This window comes from Salvelinus alpinus, chromosome 25, assembly GCF_045679555.1.
Source record: "Salvelinus alpinus chromosome 25, SLU_Salpinus.1, whole genome shotgun sequence".
Taxonomy (NCBI): domain Eukaryota; kingdom Metazoa; phylum Chordata; class Actinopteri; order Salmoniformes; family Salmonidae; genus Salvelinus; species Salvelinus alpinus.
Genome location: NC_092110.1, coordinates 9,481,975 through 9,503,394, shown reverse-complemented (window position 1 = coordinate 9,503,394; position 21,420 = coordinate 9,481,975). Strand labels below are relative to the sequence as shown.

At 43.8% G+C, this 21,420-nt stretch overlaps 1 protein-coding gene across 7 annotated transcripts in view; it reads left to right on the top strand.

Moving 5' to 3' along the window:
• LOC139553331 (neuronal PAS domain-containing protein 3-like) overlaps positions 1–21,420 on the top strand; it is a 356,739-nt gene that overhangs the window by 316,098 nt on the left and 19,221 nt on the right. For all 7 annotated transcript variants that reach the window (XM_071365543.1, XM_071365547.1, XM_071365545.1 and 4 more), the window contains one exon: positions 16,014–16,132. In XM_071365543.1, coding sequence (XP_071221644.1) covers positions 16,014–16,132 — 119 coding nt within the window. The remainder of the gene's footprint in view (positions 1–16,013; positions 16,133–21,420) is intronic.

Genomic DNA, 21,420 nt, shown 5'->3' with positions numbered 1-21,420 from the left:
ATCAATGTTAGACAAGGAAAGCGTTCGTCTGAAAGCTGACATCTCAACCACTCTGTAGTGTAATTATTCAGGTTGCAGGTGCAGCCAATTATGTAGTATTATCTAGAGTCCGTCTGTGTACAACGCACACCTCTGACAGCTAGTTGTCTGTACATGAAGACAATGGCTTCTGCTGTAACCCCTTAAAAAGCCCTTCCCACATTACTCAAAAGACTTATCAATGCTTTTGAAACGCATGTGCATTTCCATCATCACTCCTCCTAGTACCCGGAGCTGCTCCCAGGCGCTATCAAGCCGCTCGGGCTCGGCGCCTACATACGCAAAACAATCCCTAAAGAGGAACAAAGAAACTAATGACAGCTTAGCCGGCCTAAAAGATTGAAAATTCTGTCACGTTGAAAGTACAAGATCACTGGAGGAGGAAGGCATCAGAGCTTTGAAAGACAGAGGCAGGATCAAGCAGTCTCCTGACTATTAGAAGCCAGTTTTATTTAAGCTTATTTGGCTGATAAGGTTGTCAGAAAAGGCTTTTTTTATCAGCCTAGTGTAGTAGGGAGGCATTACCACACTGCTCTGTTCCCATGCAGTGTAGAGAGAGGGCTGCAGTGCTTTGTGGGAAAGGCTTTTGATAAAGCTGCCACATGTTTTCACACAGGAGGAAAAGCCACTTTGGAGTTCAGCTCTCTGATGTTAAGCGGTGGAGAATAATAACACACTGTTGAGAATGGGGACCCTCTTGTTTATATATTGTATTTTTGTCTTCATATGTAGACAGAGCTTTATTGTGTAGTCTGAACAGTCTGCGTTGGTTAATGTATTGTCAATGAATCGCTCTGTGTAAGAGAAATACGTGGTCAGAGAAGTAGTAACCTGGCAAGACAGAGGGGTTTTCAGACTTCCCCTCCGGGAAGAGAAAGGGAATACAAAATAGTAGCCATTGCAGTCGCTCTGTTTTTTTTTTTTTAAAGCAATTGAGTTCTTTTTCCAGTTTGTGGAAATGACAAACCATGTCCCTTTGAATATCGCAGAGGGTGGAATATCAAAGACCAAGCATGTTGACAGAAAACGCAAACAAATAACAGTCATATTGTCCGACTCCGACAACGACTCCTCGCTCACAAATAACGGCCTTCTAGAAATGTACATTGGGAGTATTAACTTATCAGACATGAAATATTGGGATGTCTGAATGACTCTGTCTAACTGGGTAGGAATGCATTGGTATTCTGTTAAGCTCTTATAGGCAAGATGGGTCACTGTGTTTCTCAGGCATTTATTCATAGAAAAGGAACTGCTGCTGCAATCTGACTTTCCTCCCTTTTAAATACATATTTTAGATCATTCACAGGAGTAAATAATGGCCTTATTTGCAGCTTTGTGCACTATTTAGACTGCCCTCTCTCAGAGCTGAATTGCTTTTTGTTGGGCCTAAATTTCATATATATTTTTTTGTTTAACTAGGTGCTTATAAGACCCGGTAGTAGATAACAACAAACAGCAAACGGGTCTACTCCCAATAAACTGGGAAATTATCGCTTCTGCTCTTCCTCGTGACACAATTTGTCAAACCTGCTGATAGGAAACAAATTCTATTCATAAGGTTCCCCTCCTCCCGTCAGCATCGGTGTGATTCGGTAGCAATTCAATTATAGTTTTGTGAGATAGTGAGCCCAGAGAGAGAATCCAGGCTGACAAGAAATATGACAGGACAGTTACAGAGTGTTTATGCAATTAAACTTTCACTGACAATACCTGGCGAATGATGAATGCCTGGGCTGAGGTGTGTGTGCACAAGCAATGTCCCACAAGGATTGCACATTTTTCATTATTTTACAGCTGCTCTGATCTTCCAGGGCTGGCCGGGAGCTGTTGCAGGGAGGGAGAAGAAGGGAGAGAGAAGGAGGAGAGAGAAGGAGAGGGGGGTTAAAAGAGTGGGTGAGAGAGAGATGGAGATAGGGGTTAAGAAAGAGAGTGGGGAGAGGGGGAGAGAGAGAAGGAGATAGGGGTTATAGAAAGAGTGGAGAGAGGGAGAGAGAGGGGGAAAGGGAGAGGGCTTAGTAGAGAGAGGGTGTGGAGGGGTGTATAAGGGGGATGGAGTGTGGGGATGGAAAAAGCTTGTTCTATTGTTGAGAGGACAGAAGCAACGAGTGACCCTCTTAAAACCGAGATGGGGTTTTTAAACGTGTCAATGACATGTTAAAAGAGGACTAGCTATTTCTTCCATATAAATGACTGTGTTGTGAGCACTGAAACCATAGCACTTTTGGTTAGAATGACTTTACATTTAGTTTATGTTTAGCAATTACATTTAGTATGGGTATTTTGTATTTGATTTCTTCACACTCATACAGTGTATAAAATCTGCACCTGAAGGCTCAAACCCAGAGTAAAGTGTCAAGGGAGGCACAGCAGTTTGGTATAATCATAAGATTATCTTATGTGGTGCAAAAAATTTATTCCGTGTTAACATACAATCCAATTCTCAGGCAGTTTGCATTTCATTTGTTATCAGACAGTTGGCAAATTCAAACCCTATTTTAATAGGGTAGAAATGATTTCAAAGCTACTCTTTATCTAATGGAATCTGAATATTTTCCATCAAAGAGACTGACAGTATCTACATGGGATGTCAATATTCATAATTGCATGATGGTGTGTAGAGTCTGTTCCTATAGGACTCCTGTGATGATGTACTGTGTCTTAAATAAAATATAGGGCCAGGTTTGTGCGCCAGCTTGCTAGCGCTCAACACTCCTTACGTCTCAAATGGCACCCTATAGGCCCTGGTCAAAAGTAGTGTACTATATAAGGAATAGGTTGCCATTTGGGATGCAGCCCCCTACTGTCTTCCCCTTCATCCTGTCTTTGTCTTCTACCTTAATCGTGGTAGTCTTCAAAAGCCCATTAAAAGTAGGGAGCGAAGGCGTGGAGCAAAGAGTGTCCAACACAAACACACATCTGTCTGTCCTGTGAGGAGAAAAAACGCATTTAACGACAGAACACCGACGATCTCGCTAGCGTTACCTGCAGAGTGAAGTATAAAGAAGCAAGATCTACAATAATGGCATGGTAAAACGCGGACAAAAAGACAGTTGCGAAAAATGTAACGAGACAAGGGATCTTTTGGGAGTAGACAACTGTTAGAATGATGTTGTGCGATAGCTTCTCTGTTTATATTCTAGTTAACAAGGTCGTTGTGACCTTGGAAATACATGTCTTTGTCTACTTTGTCGCTGGCTTCATTTGCTAGTTATCAGCCATACAGACATAGCCCGGTAAATGTTATTAGTGTGTTAGTCAATGGTTGGCATTCCACTGAGGGTTTCACCGACACCGGTTCGTTTGTCCACAGATCAGAATTTAGGAGAGGTGTTCTTTTTAATTAATCATTTGTCCTTCAAACAGTCAAGTTTCTCTCCTTCGTTATACGTTGGTTCTCCACAGATAATTAGGTCCCATAGTTCAGCTAATTCCACTTGAGAACTGGCTGTAGCCACCTGCTTCTTTTGTATGGGTAATCTTTGTCTTGTAAGATTCTGTCCCCGTAGACTATTGCAGCTCATGAAGAATGAGAAAATGTCTCTTTTTCCCCACAGTGTCCTCCGTGCACTTGCCTAAAATTTTAATTGTATGCGTACAACACATTCTCTCTCTCTCTCTCTCACGCACGCACGCACGCAGGCACACACCTACACACCTACACACACACACACACACACACACACACACACACACACACACACACACACACACACACACACACACACACACACACACACACACACACACACACACACACACACACACACACGCACACACACACACACACACACACACACCTACACACGCACACACGCACACACACACACACACACACACACACACGCACGCACGCACGCACACACACACACACACACACACACACACACACACACACGCAAATACACACACCTTGGTGTGATAGGGAGGTGTTGATTTTTAGGTGTATATGGATCTGAAAGGGAAACTAATCCTATTAATTCAAAGTGAATAACAAAGAGTAGCAGGCCTTTTCCCATGTTGTTCCATTTATTCAACCTGCTAGTGTTTTGTTCTTCCATCATAATTATTTCCCAGTCAGATCCGCACTGATTTCCTGGTGGACTTGTGTACCTCAGACTAACTTATAGAACAACGGAGCTGGGATAATTCACACTATTCCTCTGGGGTGGAGTTCTCCGTTTTTTCAAGGACATTTTTATTACAAAGCTGATGGAATTTGCATATTAATTCATTTCTTTCCATTTTTAAGATTAAATGTTGTCAACATGTATCAGTGCAAGGCTTTGACAGAGCTGATGAAATGGGTCAGTCAAGCTTGAACATTTTGGAGTATAGCAGCCATCTGCAACCTCCGAGCCCCCAGTGCCAAGCGCTCTCTGTCTCTCCTGCAACTTGATTAAAGAAAAGGACTTTGACTGGGGAGGGGCGGCGGGCGGATAGGAAGAGGGGAAGGCTAAAATGATATGCCAAATTCTATCAACTTGATTAGACTGTCATTAGAGGCTGTCGATTCATAAAGTGCATTTTCATGTTTTTTTTTCTTTTTTAGATAAAGACAAATACGATTTCCTTTCTAATACATCCCTTGTGCTTTTTTTGTATCTATTATCACACCAATAGACCGACCATCTGCAGCTCGAGGCTTCACCTATTTATTCTCATTCTGAACCACTCAAGAGTGAAGTCCAGTCCACTATCCCGCGTGATTATACGTTTCCTCGGCAGCACAACATTGATTAACTTAAACGACTGGCAATGAGCAAACCAGTTTTCAGAACGGTTTCATGTTCGCAATCATAAATGAACACAAATCCCTGGCTATCTCTATGTCTTTCATATGCTGGAGTCAGTGCTGTACTAGGCACTACACAGTAAGTAGCCCTGTCTCTGTTTATCTTCTCATCCCATGTTCATTAGTTGTGACTAGAGTCTCTGTCTTGACAAGTGTTATTGCTGTTCCGTCCTTTCCGTCCTATTCTGTCCTGTTCTGTCCTGTTCTGTCTCGTTCCATCCTGTCCTGTTCCGTCCTGTATCATCCTCTTCCGTCCTGTTCCGTCCAGTTCCATCCAGTTCCATCCTGTACATCTACTCTGTCTGATCCATTCACCTCTTCCTCCATCACCCTAGCGAACTCCCTGAGATCTAGCCTGGCATAACTAATTTCCCTATGTTTCACTGTTGAGCACAGCGTTCAGTCTGGTTAAACCAGGCTACCTGTGATTAGCAGCGGGCCAGCAACCTCCTAAATGCAGCCATGACAAGACATACTCAACCCTCCCCATTGCCACCATCTCCCCCTGCACTGTTATGTCACACTCAGGGTGGGCCGTTATGATAAGGGAAGAAGAAACACACACCTTCATCTACTCCATCTAGCTTTCAATCTGACACCCACCACCTCACCCTCACCTCAGCGTCTCGCTTTCATTTCAAATCACGTAAGCAGCCAAGTCATGAGAAAAGAACAGAGCAGGCCATTTATCTGGTGTTGACTGTCAAAAGTAGTGCACTATGTAGGGAATATTGTGCTATTTGGGACGCAGCGGGGACATGGGGCTACAGTGACCTGCAGCTGATAACAACTGGACCGCCATATCACCGCGTCACCTCCATTACCATATTAATAATGGATGGGCCTGGGTCACATCGCCCCGTGCTCCCCTGTCCTGTGCTCCCCCACAGGGTGGCAGGCTGGAGATGTCTAGGGGAGCATGTTATCTGACCACTGGCTATGGCTGTATGTATATACAGTTACAGGACAGGGAGGAGCTCCCTTGGACAAATGTCCATTCAGGGACAATAAAATGAATCTTCACTTGTCTAGATGGACATACAGTACCAGTCAAAAGTTGGGACACACCTACTCATTCAAGGATTTTTCTTTATTATTTACTATTTTCTACATTGTATAATAATAGAGAATACATAAAAACTATGAAATAACACATATGGAATCATGTAGTAACCAAAAAAGTGTTATAGTAATATATTTTAGATTTTAGATTCCTCAAAGTAGCCACCCTTTGCCTTGATGATGTCTTTGCACACACTTGGAATTCTCTCAACCAGCTTCACCTGGAATGCTTTTCCAACGGTCTTGGAAAAGCTGAGCACTTGTTGGCTGACTTTCCTTCACTCTGCTGTTCAACTCATCCCAAACCATCTCAATTGAGTTGAGGTCAGGTGATTGTGGAGGCCAGGTCATATGATGCAGCACTCTATCACTCTCCTTCTTGGTCAAATAGCCCTTACACAGTCTGGAGGTGTGTTGGGTCATTGTCCTGCTGAAAATAAATGATAGTCCCACTAAGCGCAAACCAGATGTTATGGTGTATCGCTGCAGAATGCTTTGGTAGCCATGCTGGTTAAGTGTGCCTTGAACTCTAAATAAATCACTGACAGTGTCACCAGCAAAGCACCCCCACACCATCACACCTCCTCCTCCATGCTTCACAGCAGGAACCACACATGTGGAGATCATCCATTCACCTACTCTGCGTCTCACAAAGACATGGCGGTTGGAACCAAAAATCTCAAATTTGAACTCATCAGACCAAAGGACAGATTTCCACCGGTCTAATGTCCATTGCTCGTGTTTCTTGGCCCAAGCAAGTCTCTTCTTCTTATTGGTGTCCTTTAGAAGTGGTTTCTGTGCAGCAATTCGATCATGAAGGCCTGATTCAAATCAAATCAATAAAATCAAATTTTATTAGTCACATGCGCCGAATACAACAGGTTTAGACCTTACAGTGAAATGCTTACTTACGAACTCCTAACCAACAATGCAGTTAAAAAAAATACGGATAAGAAAAATAAATAAAAGTAACAAGTAATTAAAGAGCAGCAGTAAAATAACAATAGCGAGACTATATACAGGGGGGACCGGAACAGAGTCAATGTGCGGGGGCACCGGTTAGTTGAGGTAATATGTACATGTAGGTAAAGTTATTAAAGGGACTATGTATAGATGATAATAACAGAGTAGCAGCGGTGTAAAAGAGGGGGGGGGGGGGGGGCAATGCAACTAGTCTGGGTAGCCATTCGATTAGATGTTCAGCAGTCTTGTGGCTTGTGGGGCCTCTTGGACCTAGACTTGGCACTCGGGTACCGCTTGCCGTGCAGTAGCAGAGAGAACAGTCACTGGCTGGTGTCTTTGACGATTCTTAGGGCCTTCCTCTGACACCGCCTGGTATAGAGGTCCTGGATGGCAGGAAGCTTGGCCCCAGTGATGTACTGGACCGTTCGCACGACCCTCTGTAGAGCCTTGCGGTCGGAGGCCGAGCAGTTGCCATATCAGGCAGTGATGCAACCAGTCAGGATGCTCTCGATGGTGCAGCTGTAAAACCTTTTGAGGATCTGAGGACTCATACCAAATCTTTTCAGTCTCCTGAGGTGGAATAGGTTTTATCGTGCCCTCTTCACGACTGTCTTGGTGTGCTTGGACCATGTTAGTTTGTTGGTGATGTGGACACCAAGGAACTTGAAGCTCTCAACCTGCTCCACTGCAGCCTCGTCGATGAGAATGGGGGCATGCTCAGTCCTCTTTTTCCTTTAGTCCACAATCATCTCCTTTGTCTTGATCACGTTGAGGGAGAGGTTGTTGTCCTGGCACCACACAACCAGGTCTCTGACCTCCACCACATGGCCAGGTCTCTGTCTCGTCGTTGTTGGTGATCAGGCCTACCACTGTTGTGTCATTGGCAAACTTAATGATGGTGTTGGAGTTGTGCCTGGCCGTGCAGCCATGAGTGAACAGGGAGTACAGGAGGGGACTGAGCACGCACCCCTGAGGGGCCCCTGTGTTGAGGATCAGCTTGGCAGATGTGTTGTTACCTACCCTTACCACCTGGGGCGGCCCGTTAGGAAGTCCAGGATCCAGTTGCAGAGGGAGGTGTTTAGTCCCAGGGTCCTTAGTTTATTGATGAGCTTTGAGGGCACTATGGTGTTGAACGACAAGCTGTAGTCAATGAATATCATTCTCACATAGGTGTTCCTTTTGTCCAGGTGGGAAAGGGCAGTGTGGAGGGCAATAGAGATTGCATCATCTGTGGATTTGTTGGGGCGGTATGCAAAATGGAGTGGATCTAGGGTTTCTGGGATGATGGTGTTGATGTGAGACATGACCAGCCTTTCAAAGCACTTCATGGCTACAGACGTGAGTGCTACGGGTCATGTAGTCATTTAGGCAGGTTACCTTAGTGTTCTTGGGCACAGGGACTATGGTGGTCTGCTTAAAACATGTTGGTATTGCAGACTCGAACAGGGAGAGGTTGAAAATGTCAGTGAAGACACTTGCCACTTGTTCAGTGCATGCCCGCAGTACACTCTCAGCTGTGCTTCCCTTTGTAGTCCGATGAGCGTCAGAGCCGGTGTAGTACGATTCGATCTTAGTCCTGTATTGACGCTTTGCCTGTTTGATGGTTCGTCAGAGTGCATAGCGCGATTTCTTATAAGCTTCCAGGTTAGAGTCCCACTCCTTGAAAGCGGCAGCTCTAGCCTTTAGCTCAGTGCGGATGTTGCCTGTAATCGATGGCTTCTGGTTGGGTTATGTACGTATTGTCACTATGGGGGCGACGTCCTCAATGCACTTATTGATAAAGCCAGTGGCTGATGTGGTGTACTCCTCAATGCCATCGGAGGAATCCCGGAACATATTCCAGTCTGTGCTAGCAAAACAGTCCTGTAGCTTAGCATCTGCTTCATCTGACCACTTTTTTATTGATCTAGTCACTGGTGCTTCATGCTTTAATTTTTGCTTGTTAGCAGGAATCAGGAGGATAGAATTATGGTCAGATTTGCCGAATGGAGGGCGAGGGAGAGCTTTGTATGTGTCTCTGTGTGTGGAGTAAAGGTGGCCCAGAGTGTTTTCCCTCTGGTTGCACATTTAACATGCTGATAGAAATGAAGGAAAACAAATTTAAGTTTCCCTGCATTAAAGTCCCCGCATTGGAGCGAGGAGGAGCGCTGCCTCTGGGTGAGCATTTTCTTGTTTGCTTATGGCGGAATACAGCTCATTCAATGCTGTCTTAGTGCCAGCCTCTGACTGTGGTGGTATGTAAACAGCTACGAAAATACAGATGAAAACTCTCTAGGTAGATAGTGTGGTCTGCAGCTTATCATGAGATACTCTGCCTCAGGTGAGCAAAACCTGGAGACTTCCTTAGATATCGTGCACCAGCTGTTATTTACAAAAATACATAGTCCGCTGCCCCTTGTCTTACCAGACGCCGCTGTTCTATCCTGCCGGTACAGCGTATAACCAGCCAGCTGTATGTTGATAGTGTTGTCGTTCAGCCACGACTCTGTGAAACATAAGATATTACAGTTTTGAATGTCCCGTTGGTAGTTTAATCTTCCGCGTAGGTCATCTATTTTATTCTCCAAAGATTGTACGTTTTCTAGCAGAATGGAAGGAAGAGGAGGTTTATTTTATCGCCTACGAATTCTAAGAAGGCAGCCAGCCCTCTGGCCCCTTTTTCTCCGCCTCCTCTTCACGCAAATGACAGGGATCTGGGCCTGTTCCCGAGAAAGCAGTATATCATTCGCGTTGGACTTGTGAAAGGAAAAAAAGGATTCTCCCAGTCCGTGGTGAGTAATCGCAGTCCTGATGTCCAGAAGTTATTTTCGGTCATAAGAGACGGTAGCAGCAACATTATGTACAAAATAAGAGAATAGGGCTATCTTCTGTATACCACCCCTACCTTGTCACAACACAACTGATTGGCTCAAATGCATTAAGAAGGGAAAAAAATCCACAAATAAATTGTTAACAAGGCACACCTGTTCATTGAAATGCATTCCAGGTGACTACCTCATGAAACTGGTTGAGAGAATGCCAAGAGTGTGCAAAGCTGTCATTATGGCAAAGGGTGGCTACTTTGAAGAATCTCAAATATAAAATAGATTTAGATTTGTTTAACAATTTTTTGTAACTACATGATTCCATATGTGTTATTTCATAGTTTTGATGTCTTCACTATTATTCTGCAGTGTAGAAAATAGTAAAAAAAAATAAGAAAAACTCTTGAATGAGTAGGTGTGTCCAAACTTTTTACTGATACTGTATATGTGGTTGGGATAACCATAATCAGTGTATGGAAGGTCTCTATGAAGTCTGGTCTGATACGTTAAACAGCATGTAGATGGGGGCTGGGCATCTGAAAACGTGATGTTGAAGAGATCAATATTCATCTTCAGTTCTTTTAATGACAAACTCTTTTGGCTTCTGATTTAGCCTTTTACATTTTAATAGACACAATAGAAATGATTGTTAGTTAGTCAACAAGACCCCTGTTTTTGTTATTCACGTTGATGGACTATATGGCTGTAGCTCCCTGATTGGAATAATAAATTAATTTGAAGGGATTTATGTCAATTTGAGAGAAAACCTTTTAAAGAGCATTTACAACTTGGGATTTAATTATCACTTCACTCTTCGGGGCCTTTCAGCTTTATTTGCACCTCCAAATTGATCTGCTGTGTTGATCGTTGTTGCGTTAGCGTTTAATCCTTCCATTTGGCTGTAAATGTACGCCTGTAAGCACGCCTCATGTTGCCTTCATCTAGCGCTTGACATGGTGACTCAGGTGGGGTTCCAGCTTAGATAGATACGGCTCTCAAATAGAGAGAAGATCTAGAGAGTGTTTTAGGGGAAATCGTTGGAAGTTTAGTTTTCCAAGCCAATGCGAACAGGCCAGTTTATAAAGGATATATTTATGAGTAGACCCTTATATGAGTCTATTTATACTCATGGTTTGTCATGTTGTAGTTATCATATTGGCACTATGTACATGTAGGGGGGTTTAGAGAATATTTCAGGGAAAACCTTTGGAAGTTTCGTTTTCAAACAAAGTATTTTTCCTTGTTGCTGGTTTAGTCACGTTGGTACTTCAGTTTTTATTATTCAGTGTATATCATGTAGAAATTACTCTTAGAAACACCTTTTGTATCCTATACTTTCTGTATTGTCAACCAAGGCATATCACCACTTTATTCAACTATATTAGAGGTGCTCCATGTTTGGTTGGAAAAATGTGTTTTCATCAATTAACGTAATCACTTGGTCTAGGAGAAACATATTGGAACATATTTGCTTCTGTTTATCGTAATTTATCTTCAGAGATGTATTGTGAAATCAGCAAAGTGGCTGGGCACACTTAGTGATGGAGAGCGAACATGGCCGTCAAGGAAATGCAGCTATTGTATTGTATTACAATATAAGAGGTGCCTCTTGAAAGGTCTCAGGGGGTCCTGTAGGGAGAGCACAGCTCTGTATGATATGTACAGATTCCCACCACTAGCCGTCTCAGTGGCATTGCATGATGTTGAAATGGCGTCTATTGGCAACCATTTAAGAATGATATTGACCTTGATGCAAAAAGATACATGAATCCAGTTTTCCACTCTTGAGAGAAATACAGAACGTATTCACCCTTTCCACTCCCACTGTAAAACTGGACACCTGTCACAGTACCTCAATTATTAGTTGATATCTTGAATTCGCCATACAGGAAATTTCTTTTGAATGTCACTGCCTGAAATGATGCATGGTATAGCTGTATGTTTTTAATTCATCTCCCTCCCTGGGATTGTTGGCTAGAGGGTTACTGGGTGCACAAGGTGCGTCACGGCATTTTTCCTGTCAACCTCTAATTATTAAAGGTGCCATTACAATACAAGTCTCTCTCTGTATGTTTCACATCCCGCTCACACATAGACACACACACACGTATACACACGTATACACACACACACACACACACACACACACACACACACACACACACACACACACACACACACACACACACACACACACACACACACACACACACACACACACACACACACACACACACACACTTTCTCTCCCAAACACAAAAGCGAGCTGTATTGAAAAATCACCCTCTACCTCTCAATATGGAGCCAGCCAGCAGAGCCTTCCAATTAGTACAGGGCCTGGTGCATTATATATCATTACTAATGTACAGAGAGAGGCCCTCATTCATCAGAGCGGGGCGAGACAAGGACCTCCCCGCATCTAGATATGGAGGACAGACACACTGAGCCTGAGCCATGGGCTATACACTTTATCTTGATTTATCTGTGCGTTAAATGCTTGACGCTTTGAATTGGTACTAATATTTATATAAATGTAAATTGAGGAATATTAGCAGCCGGAGTAGGGGAGCCTCGCTAAGGCATATAAGTCATTTAAGACAGGGAGCTTGTAGCTTGTAGAAGTGTCTTGGCTTTGTAGCAGCTTCCTCCTCTGAGTCGTCCCAGGTGTGTAGAAATGGTATGGTGACGGGGGTTGTCAGGGAGAGGAGAGGAGCAACAGGGGGCTAAAGAACTGCCAGTGGGTTATTGATGATGGTCAACAATCAACACCACAGCACAGAAAGTAATACTTTTAAAGTCTCATCACTTACACACAGAGATGGTTCATTCTGAGGGCTTTCATCAGGAAAATTAATCCAGACCGGCAGACCCTGCCAAACCGTAAATTATGCTCACAAATTATTTTTTCTTTTTAAGAAGTAATCTTTTATGGTGTCATTTTTTATATTAGATCCAGGCTTGTAAAGCTTATTGTCTTGTATAGTTTCACATTTCACTGCAAAGTGCTCTGGCACTTGATGTTTGACGGCTGCTTACTCTACATGTAAAAATGTGGTAGGCTACATTAACTTTTCAAGATTTGCGCACTGCTCTCTTTTTACTATCAACATAAACATGCATGGATCTCAATATGGTCACTTGACCAAACGATTAGGTGGTAATCACTCTATGGTTTACGTGTTAGCACGGTACTTCATGTATTACAACCCTATAACACATACCTACAGTACAGTAAATCATTATTCTCCCATGCAGTATCAAAACCATTCATTGGGCTGGGGCTGCCCTCGCAATAGAACCACGAGTGTGTCCCAAATGGCACCCTTTCCCCTATATAGTGCACTCATTTTGACCAAAGTCTCAAAAGTAGCGCACTATAAAGGGATTAGGGTGCCATTTGGGACGAATACACTATCATGTGAAATCAGCCTCTCTATCTAGGAACACAAATGATCCCCTGTGCCACTCCACACTATAATAATCAGAGTAATGCTCCAACAGACCAGATATTACCATTAGTTTGATGAAGAAAGTATTGCAATGGCGTTCGACGTGTCTGACTCGTAAATTGCCCAGTCTATAATTCACATTCACATCATAACCGCCAACTAACAGAAGCCCACTGGTGGGGAAACACACCACCCCCCCCAACCCCTCACAAATGACTCTGATGTTGCTTTAGTTAGACGTCCGTAGGGTGAAAAAAGAGCCCTGTGTCTTTAAGGCCAGTCGGTTGGCTCGTGCCTTCCCTCCTTCCCTAATGAAAATTCTCAGTTCGAAGAGGCTCTGATCTTGTGTTTTAGTAAAATAGAACTCTGCAGCTGACTGGCAGCTCTGATCTAAAGCATTTAAGTGTACGTTTTGATCTCTCTGCCTTTGATTAAAACTAATGAGCTCATTTAATTCAAAATGGGAATCTGTGATAAGAGAAATAAGGTTGATGTGATTGGATTAGAGAGGCGAATTAAACTCCTAGAGCTACTGCTGAAGTTTGTGGCTGCTGCTGCTTATACAGTGTATTAAAAAGCTGTTGGCGTATTCTGCTGTGTTAGATGATGAGCAAAATTTCATAGTAATTCATATTTAATCAGAAGAAATGAAATGACTAAATATAACATGGCTCTGGCTTCTCCCCAGAGTGATAAAGGACTGGTTAGATTTTAAATGACATTTAATTCATGTCCTCAGAAAAGAAGAGAAAAAAATGTCGCCTTGTGAAAGAGAATGGCACCACCACCCCTCAACCCCCCCCCCTTCATCCCTCCATCCCCACCCTCCTCCTTTACACTGATCACATTGTTTCCGGTTCCAGAGACCCAAAGTCACTGCAGCCTTGTTATATGCAGAGTAGCAGAAAACCGGATTTTCCAGGTGTGCTGTTTTAGTAATCCCATTTCAATGTAATCTCCTAGTCTTGTCCATGGCTGTGTGTCTGCCTGTCTGCCTGTAGAGTAAAGTGGAGGCTGTCTAATGTCCTGTCCAGCTTTGGGGACAGAGACAGTCAGGGGAGACAAACACATGCACACACACACACACACACACACACACACACACACACACACACACACACACACACACACACACACACACACACACACACACACACACACACACACACACACACACACACACACACACACACACACACACACACACACACACACACACACACACACACACACACACACGGTCTTGTTTAACTAACCTGGGGATGCAACATTGATTCCCATTCAAACGCTAAACCTAATCCTAAACTTAACCCTAACACTAACCTTAACCCCAAAGCCTAACCTTAACCCTGAACCTAACCTTAACTCCTAACCCTGAACCTTACCTTTACACATTTTTCTTCCCAATTTTGTGATATCCAATTGGTAGTTATAGTCTTGTCCCATCGCTGCAACTCTCGTACGGACTCTAGAGAGGCGACGCTCGAGAGCCGTGCATCCTCCAAAACACAACCCGCACTGCTCCTTGACACACTGCTCGCTTAACCCGGAAGCCAGCCGCACCAATGTGTTGGAGGAAACACCGTACACCTGGCGACCGTGTCAGAGTGCATGCACCCGGCCCGCCACAGGAGTCGCTAGTGCGCGATGGGACAAGGACATCCCGGCCGGCCAAACCCTCCCCTAACCCGGACAACTCTGGGCCAATTGTGCGCCGCCTCATGGGTCTCCCGGTTGCGGCCGGCTGCGACAAAGCCATGTATCAAACCTGGATCTGTAGTGACGCCGCTAGCAGTGCCTTAGATCGCTGCGCCATTCAGGAGGCTCCTAAACCTTACCGTTAACCCCTTATTTTAATCCTAACCATAATTCTAATCCTAACTCTAATTCTAACCTTAACACTAAACCCCTTAGAAATAGCCTTTAATCAATAATCAACCCAATAATCAACCCAATTTTCCTTAGTTTCCTATTCTTGTTGGGACTTCTGGTCCCCAAAAGTATAGTTTAACAAGTCTACTCACACACACACACACACACACACACACACACACACACACACACACACACACACACACACACACACACACACACACACACACACACACACACACACACACACACACACACACAGTCAGTGAGACAAGGAGGGGCGGGCCTGTCTGCACCTATATTATCTCCCCAGATGGATTGAATGTTATGAATATGCATTTGATTATTAAGCCTTGATCAGGAGCGCAGAGACACAGAGTGACAAATGGACCGTTTCACCTTTGACTAATAGGTGTCCTTGTTGTGTTCTGTTGCCGAGACTCAGACTGACCTCAGTTGTGGTCGTTTTTAAATGCGTTGAGATGAAGATGACAAACGTATGTTTAGAATTGACTTCAAGATCTTGAACTTTGTTGAATCAAGGATGAATATCATTGTTTAGAGTTAGATGAGCTGTAATTCATTGACAATGTCACGCTTGTTTGTTTGTGCAAATAAAAAAAACGTGAATCAACTCTAATAAGTATTCCATTACATGAAATTGAAATATTGTACTTCATGGAGAATACATACTACACTTGAGCTCAGTGAAGAGAAACATGCACTTGACTTTTTAACAATTACAGTGTTAGACGAAGCAGAGGTTGTACCCTATTACAGAACATGATTAAAACATTGTCCAACTTATATTGGCAACTTGTATTGTGTTGTTTTGATTGAGTTTTCTTTCCAAATTAGAAGATTACCTGGGAGATGATAGAAACTCAATGAGAGGTTACTACGTCTGCCCATCTTACTTAATATCGCGCCACCTCTCTTAGGCTTACTACAAAACACTACTACAAAACACACACATGTATTGGCCAGGTAATGTAAAGTCACCGTGTGTGTGTGTGTTTGCCTCCACAGTTGAGTCCACCAGCCCCAGCCTGCTTTCCCCAGACAACACTCTAGAGCGCTCCTTCTTCATCCGTATGAAGTCCACACTGACCAAGAGAGGTGTCCACATCAAGTCTTCAGGCTATAAGGTAAGACCCAGAGGCACAGTGGCCAAGCCACAGAGATCCTTTAATCCACATTCCCTCAGCAGTATGGTGTTACATACATACAGTAAAATCGGTAAGTATTCAGACCCCTTGACGTTTTCCACATTTTGTTATGTTACAGCCTTATTCAAAAATGGATTAAATCGTTTTTTCCCCCTCGTCAATCTACACACAATACCTCATAATGAAAAAGCAAAAACAGGTTTTTAGAAATTCTTGCAAATTTAATAAAAATATCAAATTTACATAAGTATTCAGACCCTTTACTCAGTACTTTGTTGAAGCCCCTTTGGCAAGCTTGGCACACCTGTATTTGTGGAGTTTCTCTGAATCTTTTCTGCAGATCCTCTCAAGCTTTCTGAGGTTGGATGGGGAGCGTCGCTGCGCAGCTATTTTCAGGTCTCTCCAGAGATGTTAGATCGGGTTCAAGTCTGGGCTCTGGCTGGGCCATGCAAGGACATTCAGAGACTTGTCCCGAAGACACTCCTGTGTTGTCTTGGCTGTGTGCTTATGGTCATTGTCCTGTTGGAAGGTGAACCTTCGCCCCAGTCTGAGGTCCTGAGCGCTCTGGAGCAGGTTTTCATCAAGGATTTTAACATTTTACACTGAGTATACCAAACATTAGGAACAACCCCCCCCCCCCCCATGCTGCCACCACCATGCTTCACCGTAAGGATGGTGCCAGGTTTTCTTCAGACGTGACGCTTGGCATTTAGGCCAAAGAGTTCAATCTTGATTTCATCAGACCAGAGAATCGTGTTTCTCATGGTCTGAGTGTCCTTTAGGTGCCTTTTGGCAAATCTCCAAGTGAGCTGTAATGTGCCTTTTACTGAGGAGTGGCTTCTGTCTGGCCTCTCTACCATAAAGGCCTAATTGGTAGAGTGCTGCAGAGATGGTTGTCTTTCTGGAAGGTTCTCCCATCTCCACAAAGGAACTCTGGAGCTCTGTCAGACTGACCATCGTGTTCTTGGCCACCTCCCTGACCAAGGCCCTTCTCCCCCAATTGCTCAATTTGGCCGGGCGGCCAGCTCTAGGAAGAGTCTTGGTGGTTCTTAACTTCTTCCATTTAAGAATGATGGAAGCCACTGTGTTCTTGGGGACCTTCAATGCTGCAGAAATGTGTTGGTAGCCTTCCCCAGATCTGTGCCTCAACACAATCCTGTCTCTGAGCTCTACGGACAATTCCTTCGATTTCATGGCTTGGTTTTTACTCAGACATGCACTGTCAACTGTGGGACCTTATATAGACAGGTGTGTGCCTTTCCAAATCATGTCCAATCAATTGAATTTAGAAACATCTCAAGGATGATAAATGGAAACATGATGCACCTGAGCTCAATTTCGAGTCTCATAGCAAAGGGTCTGAATACTTATGTAAATAAGTTATTTTTGTTTTTCATTTTTGATTATATATTTGTTAACATGTCAAAAAAAACGTTTTTGCTTTGTCATTATAGGGTAATGTGTGTAGATAGATTTTTTTTATTTAATCCATTTTAGAATAAGGCTGTAATGTAACTAAATGTGGAAAAAGTCAAGGGATCTGAATTCTTTCCGAAGACACTGTAAATACACTGAATATACAAAACATTAAGAACAACATCCTGATATTGAGTCCCCCCCCCTCACAAGGTGTCAGAAGCTCTAGAAGGTATCAAAAGCGTTCCACAGAGATGCTGGTGTAACGGATGTGAAATGGCTAGCTAGTTAGCGGGTATGCGCTACTAGCATTTCAATCAGTTACGTCACTTGCTCTGAGACTTAAGTAGGGTTTCCCCTTGCTCTGCAAGGGCCGTGGCCTTTGTGGAGCGATGGGTAACGATGCTTCGTGGGCGACCGTTGTTGATGTGTGCAGAGGGTCCCTGGTTCGCGCCCGTGTCGGGGCGAGGGGACGGTTTAAAGTTATACTGTTACATTGATGCTGTTGACCCGGATCACTGGTTGCTGCGGAAAAGGAGGAGGTTGAAAGGGGGGTGAGTGTAACGGATGTGAAATGGCTAGCTAGTTAGCGGGTATGCGCTACTAGCATTTCAATCAGTTACGTCACTTGCTCTGAGACTTAAGTAGGGTTTCCCCTTGCTCTGCAAGGGCCGCGGCCTTTGTGGAGCGATGGGTAACGATGCTTCGTGGGCGACCGTTGTTGATGTGTGCAGAGGGTCCCTGGTTCGCGCCCGGGGCGAGGGGACGCCATAAAGTTATACTGTTACACTGGCTCATGTTCTTAATGTTTTGTATACTCAGTGTATGGCGTTCTATATGTAATTCTACGGGCCTGTAGTCATCATCATATTCATAGCATGTCAGAAAAATTGTAGCTGTCTGTGTTAACATTATTTTATAGAGAAATTCAAGCAGGCTCAACATTAAGTTGATAAGATGTGTGGCTTCTGGGGTTTGGAACAGAGATATAGGATTAAGGCTGATGCTATGGGCTGTAAGGACACACAGGGACGAGCCCAGCCTCATCCTGATGCCTCTATCTCTCTCCAAGGATCTCCATATCATCTCTGTCTCTTTGTCTGTGTCTGGCCTCATTCTGGCATTATCCCACCCTAATGCACTTTGTGTTCTCAAGGGTAAACCCAACAGCAGTGGAGCGGGATTGGATATATCTCTCCAATGCCTTTATTGTATTTGCAGTAGCAAAGTTTGCCGGACTAAGAATGAGAAGGTAGAAAGAAATTGACCGTCTGACTTGACACCAAAAATTGGGTTTCGTTGGTCTTGGACGATAATGGCTGGCTATGGTAGTGAACTAAGGCTCTTCCTGAGAGAGAGAGAGAGAGAGAGAGAGAGAGAGAGAGAGAGAGAGAGAGAGAGAGAGAGGGAGAGAGAGAGAGAGAGAGAGAGAGAGAGAGAGAGAGAGAGAGAGAGGGAGAGACAGGGAGAGAGAGGGAGAGAGAGAGGAGAAAGGAGAAAAGAACAGGAAGTGGTGGAGGTGGGAAAGTATTGGGTGCCCTTTTTCTGTTCCTACAGCCCATTCATAATGAGTCCCTGTGTACATAAATAAAGAGAGAGAGAGAGAGAGAGAGAGAGAGAGAGAGAGAGAGGGAATCCAAAAGTATCTTTCCATAGTTCTACATCTCCCATGTTGTTTGCCATGTCCACCCAGACATATGCAAATAACCATGAAGTATGGACGCCATGGTGCCCAAGCATAAATATTCACATACACACACATGCATACATTACAGGCCAGACAAGGACACCTCTTATTGCGTTTACTTTAAATTAAGTCAACACTTGTGTTGTTACAGGCGGGTGGTTTTGTAGGTATGAATTTTGCATACAGCATCCACCAGGCATTAGGTGATCTGCTCCTCCACCTGAGAGCCCGGGCGGCGAAGCGAGGTGATGCACGGCAGCGTCGGCGGCACGCATCATGGCCGCTTATATCCCCACTTCACTCTGGAGGTCAAATCAAAGTGAATTCTGCTCTAGCTTTAAACCCATCTTTTTTAAACAGATCTCAGCCCATCTCATTTAATGCGCTCATGTAAAGGTTCTCCATCATTATTTGTGCTGTATCACATTTCAAAAGCACTCCAGAGAATCCCTGGGAACAGATGAATCTTATTTCTTATGTATACCTCTTCTATATTCACTGGCGGGGGAGAGAGTGCATTGTGTGCTGAACCATGAATTATAAAAATTGATCCCTTTGTTATGTTGGCTTGTATTAAATTGAGATATGCTATTCATCTGCCTCTCACTGCCGCTGTTGTGAACCCTTGCCGTGTCAGTTTGCATTTAGCTGCTTGAGCATATTTAATGTTTCGCCAGAGCTTATGATGTTCTTGCCAAGAGCACTCCTGCAGCAATCTAGCTAGCCGCCGTTTGCTTTGTGGCAATTACTTGAAAAGTTGTCTTTTTCAAACTAACTTTTAATGCCCCAAGCTTTGGGCTTCTGAAAATAGAATTTCCATTTTGTATGTTTTTAATACATTTGAATGTTTATTTATTTAACAGAGAGCTCCTTTGTATTCAATTGAGTGAAGCAGAGCGGTGTGTATTTTATTTTTGCAAGGGATGGTGTCCTCTGGAGCAAAGCATCATGGGCTTGTTCCATCCAGCCAGTACAGTCATTAGATGTCTTCCTCTGCCCTGGTTTCGTTGTGCTGCTGTGATGTCCTATTGAAACCTGCCAACCAACAGCCTTGTCAAATGTGTGTCAGCACCTGCCTGGCCGTCACTCTGAGGTCTGATCAAGATAGACAGCATACTGTCTGACTGATGTGTGAGCCTGATCGGCAGATTGTTCCAGACCTGGGTTCAAGTACTATTTCAAATCATTTCAAAAAGTAAAGCTGGGCTTGATTGAGCTTGCCTGGCACACTGGAACTAATTGAGAAGTTGGAAAAGAGCAGAACCCTACCTACCCAGGTTTCAGGCAGGCTAAAGCAAACGCTAAAACTATATTTGAAAGATGTCACGTTTTTCACCTTGTCAGCTGAGGGATTCGAACCACTAGGCTACCTGCTGCCCTAGATCTGTTCAACACCTTGCTGCCCAATGGACTGTAGGGAACTCTCATATGCAGAGTGATTCTGAATGGATCAACCAGACATTGATTGATATGATACATACAGTTGAAGTTGGACGTTTACATACACTTAGGTTGGAGTCATTAAAATTAGTTTTTCAACCACTCCACAAATGTTTTGTTAACAAACTATAGTTTTGGCAGGTCAGTTAGGACATCTACTTTGTGCATGCCACAAGTAATTTTTCCAACAATTGTTTACAGACAGATTATTTAACTTATAATTCACTGTCTCAGAATTGCAGTGGGTCAGAAGTTGACTGTGCCTTTAAACAGCTTGGAAAATTCATCCTTGGGAGCAATTTCCAAACGCCTGAAGGTACAACATTCATCTGTACAAATAATAGTATGCAAGTATAAACACCATGGGACCACACAGCCGTCATACCGCTCAGGAAGGAGACGCGTTCTGTCTCCTAGAGGTGAACGTACTTTGGTGCGAAAAGTGCAAATCAATCCCAGAACAACAGCAAAGGACCTTGTGAAGATGCTGGAGGAAACAGGTACAAAAGTATCTATATCCACAGTAAAACGAGTCCTATATCGATATAACCTGAAAGGCCGCTCAGCAAGGAAGAAGCCACTGCTCCAAAACCGCCATAAAAAAGACAGACTACGGTTTGCAACTACACATGGGGACAAAGATCGTACTTGTTGGAGAAATGTCCTCTGGTCTGATGAAACACAAATAGAACTGTTCGGCCATAATGACCATTGTTATGTTTGG